Source organism: Adiantum capillus-veneris, chromosome 18 (assembly GCF_014529385.1).
Source record: "Adiantum capillus-veneris isolate H3 chromosome 18, ASM1452938v2, whole genome shotgun sequence".
In the NCBI taxonomy this organism is placed as follows: Eukaryota; Viridiplantae; Streptophyta; class Polypodiopsida; order Polypodiales; family Pteridaceae; genus Adiantum; species Adiantum capillus-veneris.
In genome coordinates, this window is record NC_140948.1 from 145140212 (window position 1) to 145162196 (window position 21985).

General features: G+C 44.2%; 1 protein-coding gene across 3 annotated transcripts in view; it reads left to right on the forward strand.

Moving 5' to 3' along the window:
* The window catches only part of LOC147436573 (Transcription initiation factor IIF, beta subunit), a 67338-nt gene extending 45856 nt beyond the window's left edge, over nucleotides 1–21482 (forward strand). Inside the window, exons 3-7 of one of the 3 annotated variants that reach the window (XM_086489446.1) lie at nucleotides 7135–7265; nucleotides 7340–7411; nucleotides 20634–20777; nucleotides 20870–20999; nucleotides 21100–21482. In XM_086489446.1, coding sequence (XP_086345572.1) covers nucleotides 7135–7265; nucleotides 7340–7411; nucleotides 20634–20777; nucleotides 20870–20992 — 470 coding nt within the window. In that variant the 3' untranslated portion in view covers nucleotides 20993–20999; nucleotides 21100–21482. Of the gene's footprint in view, nucleotides 1–7134; nucleotides 7266–7339; nucleotides 7412–20633; nucleotides 20778–20869 lie in introns of all 3 variants that reach the window. The other 2 variants (XM_086489445.1, XM_086489444.1) reach the window with 2 other exon arrangements.
* The last annotated feature ends 503 nt before the right edge of the window (nucleotides 21483–21985 follow it).

Sequence of the window (21985 nt, forward strand, 5' to 3'; positions counted from 1 at the left end):
TACCAGGATCTCATCAAGTTCCTCAACTTCTGGCTGATCCTCAACTGGCATATCTTCTGGCACATCACCCACGAAGGGTCTTAGAAGACTCACGTGAAACGCATTATGAATCTTCCACGCATCAGGCAATTTCAGCCTGTAAGCCACATCGCTGATCTTGTCAAGCACTTGAAAAGGCCCATAGTAACGCATGCTGAGCTTAGGAAACAGCCGTTCCTTGCCCTTCATCTTCTTTAACCTTGCCTTTTCGAACCTTAAGAGAACCCAATCACCAGGTGATAGTAGCAATTCACGACGGTGACGATCAGCAGCCTTTTTCTGTTTTGCCTGAGTCTTCTCCAAGGCAACTTTAATCTTCTTATACATCTCATCCATGTTCTCAACATATCGATCTGCCTCAAAGATCTTGTCCTTTGTGTGCAAAATGGGAGGAACCTTTTTGCCGCCTTCAACAATTTCAAAAGGTGCTTTGCCAGTAGACGAATGCACCGTATTATTGTACGCATACTCAAGCATAGGCAAATACTGTTCCCACTTGCCCTTATTATCTGACACATAGCATTTCAGCAGATCTAAGACAGTAGAATTGGCCTCTTCTGACTGTCCATCAGTTTGTGGATGAAACGAAGACGAGAACTTGAGCGTAGTACCCATGTTCTCAAACAATCCTCTCCAGAACAAACTGGTCATGCGAGGATCACGATCACTGATAATCGATTGTGGCATACCATGGTACTTAAACACATTGTACATGAACAAGCGTGCCATCTGATCAGATTTTATCTTCTTCCTGACAGGGATAAAATGGGCCTGCTTGCTGAACCTGCGGATAATGGTCCATATACCATCATTCCTTGTTGGTGTCCTTGGAAGATCAAAGATAAAGTCCATAGCAATGCTTTCCCATGGCTTATCCGGAATCGGGAGTGGTTGTAACAACCCTGGTGCCTTTTGCCTGTCAAACTTGACCTTTTGGCAAACTATGCATGCTCGCACAAAGGCATCCACATCTCTCCTCAAGGTAGGCCAATAGAAGAATGTCTCTACTGCTTTAACTGTTGCATCAATGCCACGATGCCCTGCATACGGTGGGACATGACTCTCTTCCATGACCTTATGTCGCAGTGGCCTAGTGACACAAAGTCTGCCATGCATCATCATAAAACCATCTCTGAGGAGGTAGTGCTCATGATGTTGCCCCTCTTGTAACTGCTCAAAGATCCTTGCAAAATCTTCATCAGCAGTATACTGTTCCTTCATGTCATCTAACTCATGATGATAAGGAATTGACACAGCTGAAATTTGTGGCTTTCTTGATAACGCATCAGCCACAACATTCTTCTTGCCTTCCACATGCATAATCTGGAAGTGGAACATGGAAAGAATGTTTGCCCATCGCATATGCTTTTCGGATAACTTTGACTGTGTCAAGAAGTATCGCAAGGTCTGATGATCTGTTTGGACAACAAAATCAGCACCTAAGAGGTAGTGCTTCCAGCTAGAAAGCGCATGAATCACGGCCAAGAGCTCTTTCTCATAGACTTGCATAGTCCTCTCTGGCCCTTGCAAAATTCGGCTTTCATAAGCTACTACCTGTCCGTCTTGCATTAGCACTGCTCCGATGCTACTGCCACACGCGTCACACTGGACCACAAATGACTTCCTGAGATCTGGCAAAACAATAACTGGATCTGAAGTCAACTTTTCCTTTAAGAGACTAAAAGCTGAAATCTCTTTTTGGGTCCATTTGAAAGTGACCTCTTTCTTTTGCAATGCGTGAAGAGGCGATGCTATCTCTGCAAAATTTCTGATAAACCTTCTATAGTAGGAACACAATCCCAAGAAGCTTCTGACATCGTGCACAGTCTTCAAGTCTGGCCATGTCTTGATAGCTTCGACCTTTGCGGGATCCATTCTAACACCATCCTTTGAGACTATGTGACCCAGAAAGTGGATCTCTTCGAGGAAGAATTCACTTTTCTTAGGATTGACAAGTAACCTGTGATTGCGCAGCTCTTCGAACACAATGGTCAAGTGACGCCTATGCTCCTCTTCATTCTTCGAATACACAATCATGTCATCGAAGAATGTTCCAACAAACTGTTGATGCGAGCGGAAAATCCGGTCCATCATTCTGTTGAACGTGGCAGGAGCATTTGTTAGCCCAAACGGCATCACTAGAAACTCATAAAGACCAAATGTCGTTCTAAACGCAGTCTTGTGCACATCCTCTGGGCTTATACGAATCTGATGGTACCCACTCTTAAGGTCTATCTTGCTGAAAATTGCAGCACCCTCTAAACGATCGAGAATATCATCAATGCGAGGAATAGGAAACCTATTCTTGATGGTATTCTTATTCAACGCACGGTAATCAATACACATGCGCCATGAGCCATCCTTCTTCTGCACTAGGAGCACTGGGGAGCAAAAGGGTGAAGAACTAGGCTGGATAAGCCCCTTCTCTAATAACTCCTCAATTTGGCCCATAATCTCTTTCTGCTGCGCCGCACTAACCCTGTAGGGAGGTTTATTTGGTGGGCTACACCCTGGCACCAAATCCATCCGATGGTCCTCAGGTCTCTCTGGCGGCAATTGCCACGGTAATGAATCAGAAAAACAGTCACTAAACTTTTGCAAAAATGCTGACCTTTCTTTATCTAACACAGATAAATTTGACTGATCCCTATCTGAGACATCTCGTGCAAAAATCAAGTACACAGAAAGATGATTCTTTATTACAGAAGTGATAGCAGAAGCAGATACAATAGGGACTGACTCTCCTTTAAGCTTTACATCCAAGATGTGAGTTTTGCCCCTATGCTGTACAGTGATCTTTTTGTTGTAGGCATCCAAGACTCCATGCACTCGGAACATCCACGGGATCCCCAACAAGGCGTCACAACCTTCCAGCGGCATGATGTAAAACTCTTCAGTGTCCACATACGACTGAATATGCAGATGCAGTTTTCCAATGATGGGAGTAACACACTCTGAGTGGCCAGGAAATGCCAACCGTGCCTCTGCGGTGTACCCCATCTCTTCAGCTCTGATGCCCAGCTTCATAGCTAACTCTGGTGAGATAAAGTTGGCTTTGGCACCTGGATCAAAGAAGATGAGTGCCGTCTGATCCCTAACTTTACCCCATGCCCTGCATAACTCACTGGCATCTGTGCTGGGCCTGTCACCCACCATGTCTGGCACTAAACTTGCCGTGGGTTTAGGCTTCTTGCCTTTCTGGTCTTCTTTATCCTCTGAGTCAGCTGGCCTTTTCCTTTGTGGACAATTGATAGAAATATGACCAGGCTGCTCGCATATAAAGCATTTGTTCTCAGCCATTAGGACCTTCTTTTCCTCGAGCGACTTGCGCACAAAAGGCTTCCTTTTCTGTTTCTTTGCCTGCGCTCCAGAAGTCCCAGCTGAATCCTTGTCTTTGGTGGCCTGTTCTGACCCCTGTGACGTATTAGGAGCCGTTTTCACGAAGGGCTTCTTCGCTGAATTTTTCTTTTGCTGCCCTCCTTTATCACTGCTCGGAAATCCACTGTCCTCTCCTTTCAACAGGGCAAGACCAGTGTTCGCAACTTCCATAAGTTGAGTAAGGGTAGCCACTCTGTTCTTTGTACAGTAATCACGAAGCCCTTTAGGCAGCCCACAACAATACTTCTCTATCTGCTCTGTCAGTGGCACAAATCTGTAGGAGGTCACTGAGAGTAACGCTTTACAAAACCTCCTATTGTACTCCAGCAAGCTCTTGCACGAAGCTGAAGTAAGCTAGTGCCAATCTGTCAGGACATCGGCTTCAAATTCATTTGATAGCCAAGCAGATGCAAACATTTGCTTGAAGTAAACCCAAGTGGCGGGTGCCTGTTCTTGCATTAACAATGTCATCCACCATGTAAGCGCATTGTCCTTTAAGAAAGTGGCAGCTTTCCTAACCTTCGAGGCCTCTGTAAAATTCCCTCCCGCATAAGCTGTATCAAACTGCTGGAGGAAAGTGAGGGCCTTTGTCTTATCCTCGAAACCACTGAAGGTACTGAACTTTACCGCTGCACCACCTTCTTTGTAAGCCTTCGGCTTCTCTAGTGCCCCCAAATTGTCATACGGAATGGTCTGCAACATGGGCACTGTAGTAGGCATGATCGGCACGTGTTGGCCATTCACATTTTGCGTCAGAGGTGCGATATCTGGCTGCTGTCCAGAAAAACCAGCCATGCCAAAATGACCCTGTGGCACCCCAAACTGGCCGTGGTTGCTCTGAAAACCCTGCTGCATGCCGATATTACCATACATGGGGTTTGGCATGATGCCTTGCATACCCCCGAACACTGTTCCTGGCATGTACGGCTGACTTCCAGACGCATAACCAGCCATACTTTGGAACACTGATCCACCCCTGAAATACCCAGGATGTACCGTGGGTGGTGGAAAAACTGAGTGCATAGCCTGGTATCCAGCTCCCTGTCCATTCAAGACAGCATGCTGGCTCTGAAAGGTGGCGTGCTGAACTGGCATAACCTGTGGAATAGGCGTTCTAGCCACCTGTTCAAGCACGGGAGGAACCTGCTTTGGAGTCCCCGACTCCGCAACATGCGAGTGTTCCCTTTCCTCCTGCGCCTCATGAAGTACCTGGGCTTGAGCTTCAACAAGCTCCGTACGCGGCGTAGGTTGCCAATTTTGCTGTTGCACTGGTGGCGCTTGCAAGAATTCCATAAACCTCGGATTCTGCACCAGCTGCGAAAAGACATTCACCGCGGAAACTAACTGAGTCTTAAACGCATCATCCTCAAGTTGCCCTGTCATAAAGCCCTGTACTACTGGAGGGACATTCACGTTGACAGGAGGTACAGACTGACGTGGCCGTGAGCTCTCGCCAATCTCAAAAACCATAGGAATCTCCTGCCTGTCCTTTGGAGAGGAACCCTCTTCCATAATTCCCTTCCCCTTGTCGGCCATAGTGTAATCCCCGTGTTCTTGCACTGTGTGTCTTTACCCTGAACAATCCAGGGTCACTCTTTGAGGAAAAAGTGATTGATGTCCCGGCAACGGAACCATGAAACCGGCCCGTAGGGCGGTAGGCGTTGGCTTTCACCCGAAATTCTTTACTTTATACACACACACAGAGCACTTTGCAAAGAGAACCTGCGACGGGAGTTAACACTTAAACACACACACGGCTCGGAAGCTAGAATGCTCCGAGCAGACGCTGACAACCTGTAGGCCCCAAAATTGGCGCCCCTTTCGGTATTTCTTTATTCTTTAGGAGGGTAAATTACAAGGTAAGCTCCTGGGAATCCTTCACGTGTATCCACCTAGATACCATTTGATTTGGCCAAATTTCGGCAGCATAACAGCCCCAAAACTTGCGCGAAACCAATTCCCCTGGTGGAACTCGCTTGCACTGGCGTATACCCTCTGATTCCTGTCCAAAAACAGTAAATTCAGCACGCTGTATTTACTGGTTTTTGCCCTGTTTTCAGCCCCAAACAGTCCCCTAACTGTCCTCTGCCAGTGGGGCACGATTCCCAATGGTCCTGGCGTCCGTACGGCTGAAAAACAGTGAATTTACAGCGCATACACAGCACTGATTTTGCACCTGTACGGTGAGGTTATGACCCTCACCAATGCCTGCTTTGGAGCAGCAGTTAGCTACCCCTGTTCCTGCTCAAGGAGGCTCTTGCCTCAGCACAAAAGCATGAACCCACACAACTGTACATCAGTCAAATGAGTAGCCCTCTTGTGGGGCATCACATAACTGCACGTAGGGGAGAGAGAGAGCAGTGTGTAGTGTGCAGGGCATCACTCCTAGCACCACACTGTACATGAGAGGGAAAGGAAGCACTCCATAGCTCTTAACCTGTGACAAATGCAAAAGGAGGCTCATCCCAGCTTAAAAATTCAGCGCCCATTTTTCTGGAAGAGGCAAGTCTCTGAAAATGTGACACTTGGCGCATTTACAAGCATTTTCCCGTTTCGGGTTCGCCGCTTAAAAATACCCCAACCGATGCGTCCGTTGACTTCGCGGCAGAGTTATATAATGTTCCCCTAGTCATACCGGAGGTAATGACGCGAACACATTTCACGGCCCAAAATAGCAGTTTCCCTAAATTTTAGGAGATGCTTCCGTTGGGCTCCCACTGGTCTTCTGACCATCTATCCTCATTGGGACCGCATCCAAAAATGCAATGTGGCCCAACTGTCGGATACTTTTTGTTGGTAGTCCCACCTTGACTTTACGCCTTAATTGAGTTCACTTCCTAGTATCCACCAACTTGCTAAGTGCGACGGGGGGACCTATATGATCTTGCTTTGAGCCTAGACATCCTCTTACCATACGAATTCCAGTGCCGACCACTTCCCGTCTGCGGGTGAATCTACCGTTCACATTGGCCATACAATGTCCGACCGTTTGCTACTTCAAAAAGAGGGTCTTAAACAAATAAAATATACCCCATTGGAAAGAAACCAACAACCAAGGTTAGCAGTTGCCACATCTCTGTGACATGGTTAAGAACTGCCACGTCCTCGTGACAAATAGCATATCCATGGATTCATTTTTTTTTCTCAAAAAAGTGTCCGCATGGCTTATCAAATTTTTTTACAGCAAAAGATGATCCTAGAAAATGGTGGTATTTTCATTTTGAAATAAAAAATGTATATTTTTAATCAACTCGCTACATGCCTTGAGAAGTCTCTAAAAGGTTTTGATGAGGTTTCGTGTGGTTTATGAGAATAAGAATTTACGTGAGTTTTTTATAGCTTCAAAATTGGCTGTCACACAACTTTTAAAAGAACCCTATTGTTAAGGCAATCATTGTGATGTTTAATCTCTTATTCCGTCTTCAAGAGGCCCGATTCTTTTTTCATGGCTGGACCATTGAGCACTTCAACTTGCATCTGCATACAAGCACCCCTCAAAATATCTTGCAATGCTCTGTACTTCGTTCCTACCTACAGTGGGGATTGGGCTTCTGCAAGTCCAGTTTTGCCGTAACCCATGCTATAAAAACCGAGGGAATTTGTAAAGTTTATATTGCTATAACTAATGTTAAGGATTGAGTTCAAGTTCATCAGATTCGTTTTCTTGTCAATATTCTTGTCCACTCTTATGGAGTACTTGAATTAAAAAACAAGCAGGGAAGCTGAGTGTTGAGGGCAAGGTGGAACGGAAGTTTGATATGAAGCCAAACACTTTAGTAAGTGATGAATATAGAAAGCTCTGTAGGGAGAGGACGGACAAATCAAAGCTTAAGACAAGAACATTGCAGGTATGTTCAAAGCTCTACAGACAGGATAAGTTTCATCCTCTTAATGTTTATTGTTTTCATCATTTTTTGTGCAGGTACTTGAAAATGACCATGGAGGCTATATGAGACCTCAGCCTGTCATGATTGGGCCAACATATGCTGCTAAGGTTAGCTTTTTGGAGCTGAGTACTACCATGGTAGTGCTGGAAGTAATTAGACAATGTTTTTGCATGTGCTTTAATATTTCTCTTCAGCAACGCTCTTCCATTTATGTTTGAGCTTGTATGTGTTTCACCTGGGCGCTTTTTGTTTATGCTTAATGGCTTACTCCACGTAACAAAAATTGACCGCAGTTTGTTCCATCTTCTCTTTTGCTTCAGCTCATATTAACACTCTTTAGACCATTCTAGATAAGAGAACAAGAACGCTCACTTAGTACTCACAGACTTAATTCTAGACGTCCCCTAGTCGTGTTTCTAGATGGGTGTCTATGCCTGCAGATTTTGTGAGGCAACATAATACAGAAGGTCGAGTGGCATTATTAGGTTGTGCTTGGTTATACGGGCGTGTGTGCACTGCATGTGTGTGTGTTTGTTTGTGTTTGAATAACATGTAAGAATAATATGTTCTCTCTCTCTCTCTCTCTCTCTCTCTCTCTCTCTCCCCCCCCCCCGTCGGATAGATCTTTAAGGTCTCTTGAGATAGTTTCCTAAGACGTTAAAACTATCTTCTTCTTCTTCTTAAAACCCCCCTCCCCCCCAAAAAAAAAAAAAAAAAAAAAACAAAACAAACAAACAAACACACGCATTTGCAGGCGTGCATACATACGTTATGTATCCGTGTGTGTGCACACGCTTGTATACACACAACACGATGTCAATATGTACACACACACACACACACACACACACACACACACACATCCCTACACACAGATATCATGTGTGTGTGTGTGAACAAATATGTAACATGCGTTTAATATGTAAAAGGTCTGGATCCAAGTAGTAGAGTTCTGCTTAGATCAGCATATGTTAGTCTGTCGCTTATACTAGAAATTCAATTTTTCTGTATTGTCCACGTCTTGAAGTTTATAGATTAAGTTTGTGCATTGTTCATCCCTTGATAAGAATGACTATAAACTTGACTTCATTGTCTCATGTCTTGAAGTTTATTAAGTTTGTACATAGTTCTTCTCTTGATAAGAATGACTATAAACTTGACTTCTTGTACAACCTTTCATTTGAGTAAGCTCAGCTTACTCTCGTTTATTTTGCCCATCATTTTTTTCCAAGTCATTCTGAAGTAGCTATTGTTTTGGTTTAACATACCAAATTGTAAACCTCTCTTTTAGAGTTTTTCAAAAAGAAAATGTGTCTTGACTTGTGTTTCGTGCAAGTGTTGCAACCCCTTTTATAGCTCATAGGTTTGGACTTTTCTATACTTTTAACCTAGTATTTATTCAGTACTGTGCCTGATGGAGCTGATGGGTATATTGTCTAGTTGATGAAAGCCATAAGTCTGTAACTTGCCATTTCCTTTAAAGGTCAATCTGGGCTCTAGGTGTAAGTTGGTCACATGTTCCATTGTGTAATAGACTTGGACTGTCCAAGCCAAAGATCTACTGCAACACACATGAGAAACTGCAAATAACTGAGCAAAACTTGGAGAGAGAGAGAGAGAGAGAGAGAGAGAGAGAGAGAGAGAGAGAGAGAGAGAGAGAGAGAGAGAGAGAGAGAGAGAGAGAGAGATGTATGAAATGAAATGTTATATTAACGTCTTCAAAATGCCAAAATGACCTATGAGACCAATCTGTTACAAAATAGTGAATCTGATACCATGTCTGGGTACAAAAGAACTAGAACAAAAATACTACTACTATTAGAATCCATCCTCATCTGCACTCTGGATGTCGAGAGAGTATGGCTCGAATCCTCTGCTATAGTCTCCGCCAATGTTGTGTAGCCCCTCTCCTCAATCGTGGCCGCCTGGATCTCCGTAGCTCCAATGCTCGGTCGATGAGAGTGCCAGTAGTGTTGAATGAGTGTGGACCGAGCGATGCAGTGATGGCTGCTCCTCTGGCTGTCCTATATCTAGTGAAAAGAAATCTGTAATCTGTCTTTGGGACTGTCTCTCTCTAGCTCTCCCCAATAAAGTGTCTCTATATCTGTGTAACTCAAGTAGAAATAGTCCAAGACATCTCTGATCCTCATAACTCATGACACTGTGCAATGACATATGTAATGTAGCTCTGTCTCTGGCTCTAGCTGGCATAAGCGGCATATCTCTCTCTCTGCTGGTATCCCTCTGAATCTATTAGTCTCAACCTCCAGCTGATGTGAGGATGTGCGTATTTGACCAATAGCACACCGCAAACCATGAGACATATGTGTGTCCATGTAGCTGGGTCGAATCACAAACCCATCTCCTGTGAGCTGGAGAAGATGTTCTCTCTCTCTCTCTCTCTCTCTCTCTCTCATATATATATATATATATATATATATATATATATATATATATATATGAGAGAGAGAGAGAGAGAGAGAGAGAGAGAGAGAGAGAGAGAGAGAGAGAGAGAGAGAGTTTTGACATAGCACGACGGAGTTCTGTGCCTAGATGCATTGGCCCCAAGAGAGAGAGAGAGTTTTGACATAGCACGACATAGTTCTGTGCCTAGATGCATTGGCCCCAAGACTAGCACATTTTTTGAGTATTTCTTTATTATTATGCTTCACAAGGTACAATGTCTGAGGTTCCTCCCCTTTCAATGCTCCCAAGCTGTTCTGAGAAGAAGTGAGGCCGTGGGTACACTTTGAAAAGGGCCTTGGCCAAAAGCAGACATTGGAAATCCCTGCTATCAAAAGCTTTGGAGTTCAAAACCTCCCTTTGTAAAACGCGGGCCGTCCATAAGCAACGTCAACAATAAACACGATTGGTGGAAGGTGTGTACAGTAGTGCCACGTCATCATTTTTTACACAATATAGGATCCTTGCTTTATTTTAAAAGGGTTTAGGCCCCTCGTCTAGTGCTGCAGGTTGGGAGACGTTAGGTTTTTAAACCTTACCGTTTGTGGGCCGCTTGCCATAATCTGCAAGTTGGTAAAACTTATTCTATTTCTTTTTTAATAAGGTTTGGGCCCCTCCGCCGGGTTCTACCATGTTAGGACATTCCACGTCATTAGTTTGTGACATACCCCCCTCTTGAAAGAATTGTAATTGCCCTGGATAACTCTTGTAAAACAGACATAGGAAAAAAACTAGTTCAGTAGACATTGTTTCACATACCAGATCACATATCTCCAACACTTGCACCAAGACAAGTCACTGAACATTTGCATCACTATCCCTGTCGAGATCTTAGATGAGAACCATGATCATTGTAACTTATTTGGCAATCACATCCAGATCTCGCTTATCTTTTCACAGATGTCTTGGTCTACTAAATCTCGTTACTATCACATTCACTGTTTCACATCACCCCTCAGGTGACTAAGATAAAATGCTGCAGTCATTTCATCTTTCTGACACATACTCAAACACATGAGAGAGCACATGTAATATATTCATTTTAGGGATTCCCATTTCAAAGTACTGCTTTACATAAAGTCATTTAGGAGAATAATGTAAGCATGCTAGTATCCCTGAATCTCAAAAGAAAACAGTGACTTTTTTCCCATCAAGGTAACGTGTTACAAAGGAGCGGAGTGGCATCCCTCTTGTATAGTCCGCACCGCACCATATTCAACTTGCTGATTTATCAGTAACTCTTGGAATAGTCGGTGCTAAACCAAAATCCACTAGGTAAAGCTATAATATCTGAGAAGTATCTGCTAAGGCCTCCTACTTCATCCCCTTGGCATCAAGAGCCGGATAATTCCTTAACTTGACCAAATATCTTTGTGTCAGCTTACCTTTCACTTTCCTTTCCTTGTGAGCTAGGACCTGTTCTGGAATGAGTATCTCTTCCGTTTCTTCCACTTTTGGTTGCTCGTCAGGTCCCGTGTCCACTAGCAATTCACCTTTGAAAGGTCTCAATAGACTCAAATGAAATTCATTGTGAATCTTCCAAGTATCTAGTAACTTCAGTTTGAAGGGTACTTCATTTATCTTTTTCTGTACTTAGAAGGGTCCATAGTATCTCATACTTAGCTTTGGAAAAAGCCTCTCCTTACCCTTCCGCTTTTGTAAACGTGCTTTCTCACACTTGAGTAGCACCCAGTCATATTCCTTTAAGTGCAAGTCACGTTGATGCTTGTCGGCTGCTTTCTTATGCCATGCTTGAGACTTTTTCAAAGCCTCTCGTACCTTGGCAAAAGCAACGTCTAGATCTTGTGTATATTGATCTGCTTCAAAAATCTTGTCCTTGGTGCTTAGAATCGGTGGAACCTTTGTAACACCTTCGACGATCTCAAATGGCACCTTCTCTGTTCTAAGGTGCAGTGGAAATGAATGTTGATATTGCTCAAGATGAGTGCTCCGAACTGTGCTCAAGGGTTCCTTTTACTTACAGAAGGGAGAGCCTTCCGTTCCTTTAGCGAGAGAATGCAACGATCACAAACAAAGTGAATGCTACTATGAATGAAGGTGCTGAGACTGAGAGAAAGAGAGAGAAGAATACAACACCAGATGGTTCTCAAACCCTCCTTCAAGGGCCCCCCTCTCTATGGCGAGAGAGGTCTATGCTATAGATTGCACAAATCTGGTACAATGGTCTAGATGAAATGGACTTGCCGACGATGTCGACGACAATGACGACGACGACGAGGACGGTCTGAAAACTGAAAACCTGAACTGTCTTCTTCTTCTCCTGTGATTCCTTCTTTCTTTCCTGCTCTTTCTTGAAATACCTGCAATCTGGCTTCTTATGGCCTTTTCTGCCACACTGGTAACAAGTCACGTCCTTATCCCTAGACTTGCTTTTGCTCCTGTTTTGAGTCTTGGTACCTGTATTTTGCTTCTGACTTCTGCCTCTCGCATTGTAAGCGGAACTGCCACCTTCCCCACCACTAGACTTGCGTCTAATTTCCTCATTTAAGATGGAGCCTCGCACTCCATCATATGTGAGGTTGGGGCTATTACTCAAAGAAACCACAAGCGTTTCCCAAGAGTCTGGCAAAGTCATCAACAAAAATATGGCTTTCAACTTGTCATCAAAAGGTTGAAGCCCGGTATCCTTTAGCTGACTCATAACACTGGTGAAAGCACTTAAGTGCTCAGAAGCCGACTTGGCTTCGTCAAGCATCATGTTTACCAGTTTGCGTATCAAATGCACCTGATTCACAGGGGTGGCATTCTCATAAGTGGTCTTCAACTTATGCCAAATTGCATGTGCACTGTCCAAGCCCTTTATGTCCACCAGAATGTCATCGGTCACAGCCATTTTGATATAAGCCTTTGCCCTCTTGTTGAGCTTGGCCCAATCCTCATCCGGCATATCCTCAGGCTTTACAGCCAAAAGGGCGTTCTCACAATCCTTGAGGAACAAAATCCCCTGCATCCTGTCCTGCCATAGGTCGAAACTTGTACCGTCAAATCGCTTGATTTCCATCAAGCTCTTGGCATCAGACGACGAGGAAGTAGAGGCCATTTGCACGGATAAAAATGCAGCAGAAAGTGTCTACACAAAATCTGAAAATTTTCAGTGATCACAATGTACCGCACGTTGCATACAATGTGCTGAAAATTTCAGCAATTAACAAGTATCCCCAATGCGTACTTGCATAAACGCACAAAAGACGTACATAAACCTCAATTTGTGTACATAAAAACAGTCCAATTCTGAATTTTCTGCAAATTTACTGTTTTGGCGCATCAATTTGCATCAAATGGACGTGTTTTGAGTGGGAAAAGCAAGGGGCATTCACGGGAATCGATTTAGAACACCTACGTTTTGCTGTTTTGACCTGTAATTTTCTGGTTTTTACTTGTTTTGACCTAATTTCAGCCTGTTTTTAGGCTGTTTTGGAAACTCTAATCACCCTAGGTGACACCGGAAGCAAGGGCTTCGCGATGAAAGCGGAAATTTGACGCGAGAGAAGCCTTTCGCCTACTGTCCAGCCACCTGCGCAAAGCTTCTGAAACCATAATCTGGCTCTGATACCAGTTGTTGAGCGCGTGGCGGTGTGTGCAAGTGATAGAGCACGCGAAGATGTGCAGGCCTTGAGGCTTGAAGCGGAAGCACTGTGCTGCAGAAGGGAAGCGCTAGTAGAACGAAGAGGAAGAGAGAGAGGGCTCACGTTTTTTGGGAAAACTCAATAAGTGAGTTTTGGGTTTTCCCACTTATATTATAAGTGACCTTTAAAAAATGTGTCCAGGTTCATATTGAACCTGGACAAAGTATAAAAATGTACAAAAAGGGGTTATTTAGGGTTATTTAGGCCTTTAACCCAACAATCTCTTTTGGCAAGCCGCAACAAAACTGCTCAACGTGTTGCAAGAGATTGGTAGGAAAGTATCCCAAAATCTTTGGCAATAAGTGTCTTAAGGTGTCGTCGTTGGTCATCCTGAGATGAATTCCAAGGTGTGATTACATCCTCTTCATATTCTGCTTTGAGCCATGAGGAAGTGAAGACGCATTTAAACTTCAACCACTTGGTAGGTGCTTCCTTGTGTAACAGTAGGGTAGACCATTGTATTTGGGCATTGCCTTTCAGGTAGTACGTCGACGGTTGCTCTTTGTATCTTGGAGTGTTTTGAGTAACGGCCTCCCGTTGAATGAAGGCTAGGGCTTTATGGGTATCCCTAAAGCCCGAAAACATATCAAACTTTAGGGCTTGCCCACCCTCCTTGAAATCCTTGGTCTTCTTGCCCTTGTTCTCAAGATGGTCATATTGGTTTGCATGGTACAAGTGTCTTCTCTTCGTCTTCTACATTGACTCGTCGGAGAAAATTGTCAGAGGATGATGTGTCCTTGTCGGAATTGTCAGAATGCTTCGAGACTCCTTGTGGGATCTGCTCTTCTTGGCTTTCTTCTTATCTTTCTTGCTCCTTTGAGTCTTTCTCTGCTTTCGATCCTTCCAGTCCCCCTCACTCAAGTCGGAAACAGAGGAACTCTCCGAGGTGTCGATGGTGAATTGGGATCATCCTCAAAGCAAACACGCTTCTTGGGGCTGTCTCGAAAGTAGTCTTCCGACCCAAATACCTAGGATAGTCTACTACTAGATTCTTTCTCCGCGACTTCTTCTCGGTCTTCATCAATGTGTTGACTTTATGATCTTTAGTAAGGTCAAATTCATCTTCTGATTCCCGAGTACATCTTCTGCCTGTTTGCACCCGGATTGGCTTTTTGTTTCATGGCCGACTTGAGAGGTGTATAGATGCAAGCCTGCCATCAGGAATGTACCTCATCAAGGGGATGATTCTGCAAGTATTTCGCATATTGTGGATCCGTGGAGTAACTAATCAAGTGTCTGACACGTATCAACCTGTAGATGGCGATTGAAATCCATCCTGTCAAAATTCAGGGGCAGAAATGGGCCATACTCTTCTCTTGATTCCTCAGAAGGAGGTCAGCTTCCGAAAGAATCTCTGTTGGTTTCTTCACCCATGTGAGAGGGTGCAACAATCTCCTCCTGGCCGGATTCACCATGTGTGCCGCAATAAAAGGGATCGGATCCTTTGTAGAAGAAGAATCGTTTGAGCTCTAATACCACTTGTAATAGACTTGGACACTCCAAGTCTAAAATCTACAACAACACACGTGAAAAGCTGCAAGTAACTGAGCAAAACTTGAAAAGATAGAGAGAGAGAGAGAGAGAGAGAGAGAGAGAGAGAGAGAGAGGACACGACGAAGTTCCGTGCCCTGCTGCACTGGCCCCAAAGACTAGCGCTCCTTCTTAGTATTTCTTTATTATATGCTTCACAAGGTATAATGTTCGAGAGTCATCCACCTCTCTCAGTGCTCCCAAGCTGATCTGAGAAGAAGTGAGGCCTTCAATAAACCTATAAAGACCCTTGGCCAAAAGCATATAGTGAAAAGCCTTGCTATCAAAAGCTCCAGCTATCTGTATAGCCATGCTAGCAGTCAGCACGATTCGCGGAAGGTCTGTACAGCAATGCCATGTCATCACTTTTTACGCAACATAGAATTCTTGCTTTTTAAAAAAAGGGTTTAGGCCCCTCGGCCTGGTTTTGCAAGTTGGGAGAGAAACCTAACCCCTTCTGGGCCTCTTGGCCATAATCTGCAAGTTGTTAAAACTTCTTTTTAAATAGGGTTTAGGCCCCTCGGCCGGGTTTTACTCTTCAGTGGGGCATAATGCATATGCTCTATGAACTATCTTTTTATTTCATGAAGTCTTTTTATATAATGCTTCAATTAGTGCTAGGCTTCATTATGATTGAGCCTATCTTGCATCTGCAGAGCCATGCCAAAAACATAGTACATGCAGTACATGCTTATCTCGGCATTGATATATGCTCACGCGGGCGCATGTGTGTGTTGTTTTGCTTGGGGCTGGGTTGGGGGGGAGAGGGAGTTGTGTGTGTTTTTGTGTGTGTGTGAGAGAGAGAGAGAGAGAGAGAGAGAGAGAGAGAGAGAGAGAGAGAGAGAGAGAGAGAGAGAGAGAGAGAGAGAGAGAGAGAGAGAGAGAGAGAGAGAGAGAGAGAGAGAGATGAAATGTAATATTAACGTCTTCAAAAGGCCAAAATGACCTATGAGACCAAAAGGTTACATGTGGTGAATCTAATACCAGGTATGGGTACAAAAAGTACGAACAACTAAAAAGAAAATAGTGGGTAGGGGTGGGGTGAAAGCTGATACAAAGGGAAGACAAAGGGTGAACTGATACAATGGAGCCCTTTGACAGTCGAGGCATCATATACATATATATCAGTATCCGGGACGGCTTCTATGTCGCGCCAGTATGGTAAGGGATCCTCTGTCGCAGTCTGCGTTGATATCTCTCATCCGTGGACCATGGGACCGCCCCAACTCTATCACCCGATCACGCAGTATGCGTGTGGTACCTTTGGTGTTGTTATGCTGTGGGGACTGCTCGAACTCCTCTGTCTGTGAGTGTAATAAAAATGTGATCTTCCGCTGTCGCTGGATCTCTCTCATTGTGCCCCTCTTCAAGAGGTCCTCTCTGTGTTTGCGAATCTCCAGTAAGTATAATCCGAGGCATCTCTGATCCTGGTATCTCATGACCATAGAAAGTGGCCCAAAACCCTCTTTGAATAGACAGTGAAAGCGGCCTCGTATGTCATAGTATACTGGGCATTGACAGATGTAATGTAGCTCTGTCTCTGGCTCTTTTTGGCACATCTGACAAATCCTGGACTCAGCGGGTACTCCTCTAAATCTGCTTGTCTCGATCTCTAGCTGATGTGAGGATGTGCGTATCTGACCAATAGCACATCGTATCCCGTGGGATAGATGAGTATCCATGTATCCTGGTCTGATCACAAAACCATCCTCCGTGAGTTGGAGAAGATGCTCTCTATAGAAAGTCATCTTCGTACCTGGCTCATGTGTGAGTTGTATCCATGTCCTCTTCGTATACAACTGAATCAAGTCCTGTCTGATGAGCCTGGTAATCTCTGCTCTTGTGAGGGGGATGGAGGGTGCATCCAGAGAGTAATGAAATGGGGGTAGCCGGTCCATCTAAAGCCATGTAACTGAAACCAAGATGCCATCTTTGCATACCAACATGATATATCTCGTTGCAATGCCAGCTATCGCGAAGACTCTAGTGCTAATCGAGCATATCTGTCTCTAGGGAGAGCCCAAGTGCTATGCATAAATGAAAATGATCGAGTGAGTGCCTCCACTACCAATGGAGGAGTAGCGAGCTCTGCCCTAACAATGTCATGTGGTACTGAGGCCTTGGCCCTAATCATCCGAGAAATCATAGACATCAATGGCTTCTCCATACATCTCCATCCGTCAGTACTGCCAGCTCTGCTATGATGATCAACCGAGGGGCCCCATATCTTCACTCGTACAGCATGGCCGAAGTGACCAAAGTGTCAAAGAGCCAAAGCTTTGTGCGAGGTTCCTGAAACTGAACCTGCGAACATATCCTCTCAAGTCTCCCCAATGCTGCATAGGCTCTGGTCAATCGCGTATCTGCTGCACGCCTCAGGGAAAATACTGGACCACTGAAAACCGCCCCAAGATAAGTGTATGTATCTGCACACTCCATAGTCTCTCGACCATATGTAAAAGTGGTGGCGGACCTCCTTACCCACTGCGCCGTGGTGTTAAACACCATTACCTTGGTCTTACCAAGGTTCACAGACAATCCACTGTCCCGTGCAAATACATGCAGTGCATCCAAATGACGCTGCATCCCTTCTTGAGAATCGGAGATCAGCACAATATCATCAACATATAATAGCAACGGAATCCATGTCCTTGCAAGCTGAGTACCTCTATCACCCTCTGTATGTATATAATCTGAAAACTCATCTACATATATCCCAAAGAGAGTCGGAGATAGGGACAACCCTGCTTCACCCCAATGGTGGAGTGAACCATGTCGGACATGCCGTGAGTAGTGTGTACCTATCCTACCACTGTCCTGTATAAAGCTAAGATCCCCCAGATCAGCTTTGTGGGCACCCCCATGTCTTGCAATCTGCGTATGAGTCTGGCTCTTGGCACTGTATCAAAGGCTTTGCGGAAATCCTCAAAGCTACAATATATCCTCTTGCCATGGTGTCTACCCTCCTCAATAATGGCTCTGAGTGTCAAAATCTGGTCAAGAGTGGAGAAACCTCTCCTGAACCCTGCCTGTCCTGCTGCCCGTATGCCCTCTCTCTCCGCCCATCCACTTAACTCATGCTCAAGAATTGACGCATATAGCCTAGCCAGAGTGTGACCAACCATGATGGTTTGGTAATTCCTGGGGAGCATAGGATCTCCCGACTTGAAGATAGGCACAATAGTGGACATACTCCAAGTCTCAAGGAAACCATCATACATGGCTCTATTAAACATCATAGCAAGAGGCTCTGCAAGCATATCTGTGGCATGGATAAAGTGCTCTGCTACCAGACCATCATGATCCTGTGCTCTTCTTGTCTTCATCTTGTCAATGGCTTTCCTTACCCTCTCAGCAGTAAAGAAAGTACATGTTCTGGGCATGCCTCTGGAAGGTCATGCAAAGGTGGCTGCCCCGATGCTAAATAGAGAGATGTAGCATATTCCCCCCATGTCTCTGTGGAAGTGATGGTTGGCGGTGGAGAGTGCTCATTGAAAAGCCTCCATGCCTCACTAGAGTCCTGACTCATAAATAGCTGATACAGATCACGCTCTATTTGAGATAGGTAAGCCCTCTTCTTTCGTCGCACTAGGCGGCGGAAGATAATACGCGAATGTCCATGTGTAGAAGTACGCATGAGCACCTCTCTCTGTAATCTGATCCTCGTCTCTCTACACTCCTCATCATACCAACTGTTCTGAGGCATGCTTCCAGATCGTCTGCGTGTAGGCTGGTTGTGGGGATATGCCTCTGATGCTGCATCATGCAGTGTCTCTGTCAGAATTTGGGTGAGCTCATCTAGTGGTTGTCCTGGCTCCTGAGTGCATAGCTGCCTGTATATCTCATCAGTGTACACGTGATCCGTCACCCTCGTGAAGGTATACCGAGTATGTGTGGAGGCGTCTCCCAATGGAGCTGTGTTGAACTGGAATGATAGAGTGAAAGACAAGATAGCATGATCGACTGCTACCCCAACCGGTCTAGTTCCCACCATGAAATCCTGAAAGGAAGGAATGAGTCCTGGCGGAGCCATAACATAATCCACTGTACTAGCGCCATGCCGATGTGGAAAGCATGTAAATCACCAGCTACAGGGAATCGCTGTAGGCCATTCAAAATGGCCAATCCATGTGCAGTCCCCATTTCAATCAAGTATCTGCCATACTCAGTGTGCTCCTCATCCTGTGATAATCTAGACAGGCCCATTTCTGTAATATCAAGCTCCCGCATCAACTCCTCTGGGGTATCATAGAATACTGTCTGGTGGTGGGCAGTCCTAGCATTGAAATCCCCCAAGATAATAATGTCGCCGTCTCTGGAAAACTCCCATATATCATCATCTAAAATAGAGAATGGAGATTGTCCTCTAGGTGATGCATATACTGACGTACTAGGAGGAAAATAGCAAATAGCGATGTAGAGATATCTGCCTGTCTCTGCCTTCAGTCTCATCCCTTCGAGCTATATGTATCAGAGACTGTAGCTCCTCCCTGAATAAGACTGCCACTCCTCTTGAACCTCGCCCTCTGCGCTCTTGATACGAGTTCGACACTCACTACTGGGCACTGACTATGCTAGTGGGAATGTTGCTGTATTTAGTCAATACATATGCAGAAACGAGCTGATGTTTATATTGTCTTGTTGATGACTACCATGATTCTATAGCATGCGCTTTCCTATAAAGCTGTATCTGGCTTTTTCTTGGATTCATCTAGCTATATGTTATAGTTATATAACGGATGCAAACTTCAGATTGTGAAGGTTTCATTCAACTTACAATCAGGGATATTCACTATTTCTTTCTATCTTTGGTATGCCCTCTTAACTACCGTTCTCTTAGTGCTCCATTCATTATTGTCGAGTCTACTCCTCTAAGGGGTGTTTGTGTTTGTGTGCGCGCGCGCGTGCGCAAATGCGTGCACATACATATGCTCATGGGCACAATCACTACTATATGGATCTTGTACGAGGTCAAAGCTACCTTTGAAGGGGCATCTCTCTTGTAGTGTATAGGGTTACTCTACAATGATTCTTCTTTACACTACAATGTATGTTGGATCATGATTAGTATGAGTTAATTTCGTTCATTATATATATTACCCTCTCTTGTCTACACATACCTAGCATAAATCAACACCAACATACAGAAGTATGAGATCACTCAAGCATATGTTAGTGAAGTGTACACATTATGGTCATCTAATGTTTACTTGGGAGGCCACAGGCAACAGAGACTATGGAATCGTATAGGTCATCTAGTGTGAGTATAGTGTGCAAGGATAAAGATGGCGAAATGCTCGTGAGATCAGAGATTAGTATCTAGAAAATGTCATCTTCTTGGGTGCATGTTAACCTTGCATGGCTGCTGAAAAGAAAATCCAAAATGCTGGGACAGTTCAACTTCAACAATTGAAAGACTTCAAGACGAGGAGAATGGTTTTGTCTTTTTCAAGCCTTCTTCTGAAAGACGGGTTCCATTTTCTGTAAAACTGATTATTGTGATTTTGATGTTCTATGTGATGCTTTATGTTAAATTTTCTTGTGGTTTGATATCTGTCCATGGAATTTGCAAGGATTAACAGCACGTACTCTTTTTGTGTCAAATTTTACTTTCATTAGTTTTCTTCCACTCTCTTTTTGAATGTATGCTAGGCTGAGTCTTTTGCTATTTTTTGTTTTTAAAATGAAGAGGAAGCCCACTGTTGCTAAGGCTCCAGAATCAAAAAGGATACGTATCGAGCGGGGAGAACTTGAGGTTATGGTTTTCAAGCTTTTTGAACAACAACCATATTGGACTTTGAAGCAGCTTGTTAATGAGACACAACAACCTGAGGTATGGCTATATTGGTCATTACTCTCACAGTCTAATCAATACACATTGATCAGGCCTTGTATTTAACAGTTTGGATAATGATGTTCAAACAGGCTTTCTTGAAAGAAGTGATGAGTGAGCTTTGTATCTACAATAAGAGAGGACCAAATCAGGGAAAGTATGAGTTAAAACCAGAATTCCGCATGTCTACAGAGGAAGAGAACCCCCCAGAGTGATTGGCAGGTACTTTGAACACATGACTAAGCTACTTGGGTTCATGAAGGTTTGAGGCTCGATAGCACTGGTCTCGGAGGGCGTTATTCAGTTTTGCAATTGTTTTCAGAGCTCAAACTGCATTTATTGCTCTGGCAGTGCTTCGCTTTGAGTATTGATCAGCTTTCATTGTGCGATCTCGATGGGCTTTCGACTTTCCAGTATACTCCACTGACTCTCAGAGACATACTCCAATGCAGAACCTTGCTTTTATACTAATCCTTCTGGATCCATCTGTTTTGCCAGATGCGAAGTTTGTACTTATTCTTTTGTGAGATAACCTGTAACTTTAGAAATTAGTGGCTGAAAGGAATGCCAAAGATTAACAAGCGGTCGGAGCATCATATTTCTTGTTCTCAAGGAATGTTAAGGAGAAAATGCAGCTCACATGGAATGCAATTTTATAGAACTGTTTTACTTACAATCTTGTGAATTTCTGCGTTCCCTCTCAAAGAGGCTTTTTCATGTGCAGCAATGTCCTGGTAGCTAAATGGTTGGGGTAGGGCAACGAGTTTGTTTATAGATTGTCTGTGTTTTACAGGGTATTGATTCACTTTTGGATGCATACCCTCTTGTGGAGATGGTTTAAGAGACATCCCCGAAAGGTACTTTTTCTTCAAAGAGTAGTAGTCATCTGGCTTTTTGGTGTGCTACGCCCATTTGCTGATGCCTTTACGGAAAGCACTGTTATATTTTTATTGGCTCATAGACGGGGCTTTTGGGCCCCGTTTGGTGCCCGTATCTGACAGGGGCCTAAAACCTTAGAAACGTTTGCAAACTGCGGAACTCTTTAAAATAAATTAAAACATTTGTCTTAAAGTGGAGCCAGTGCAAAATTCTGGAAAATCTATCTATATCTATACCACCTTTATGGAGATAGGAATTACGGAGGGCCACGTGGCAACACATGCGTTCTCCAGACTTCATCTGCCATCTCACTCCTCTCTTATGCTGCA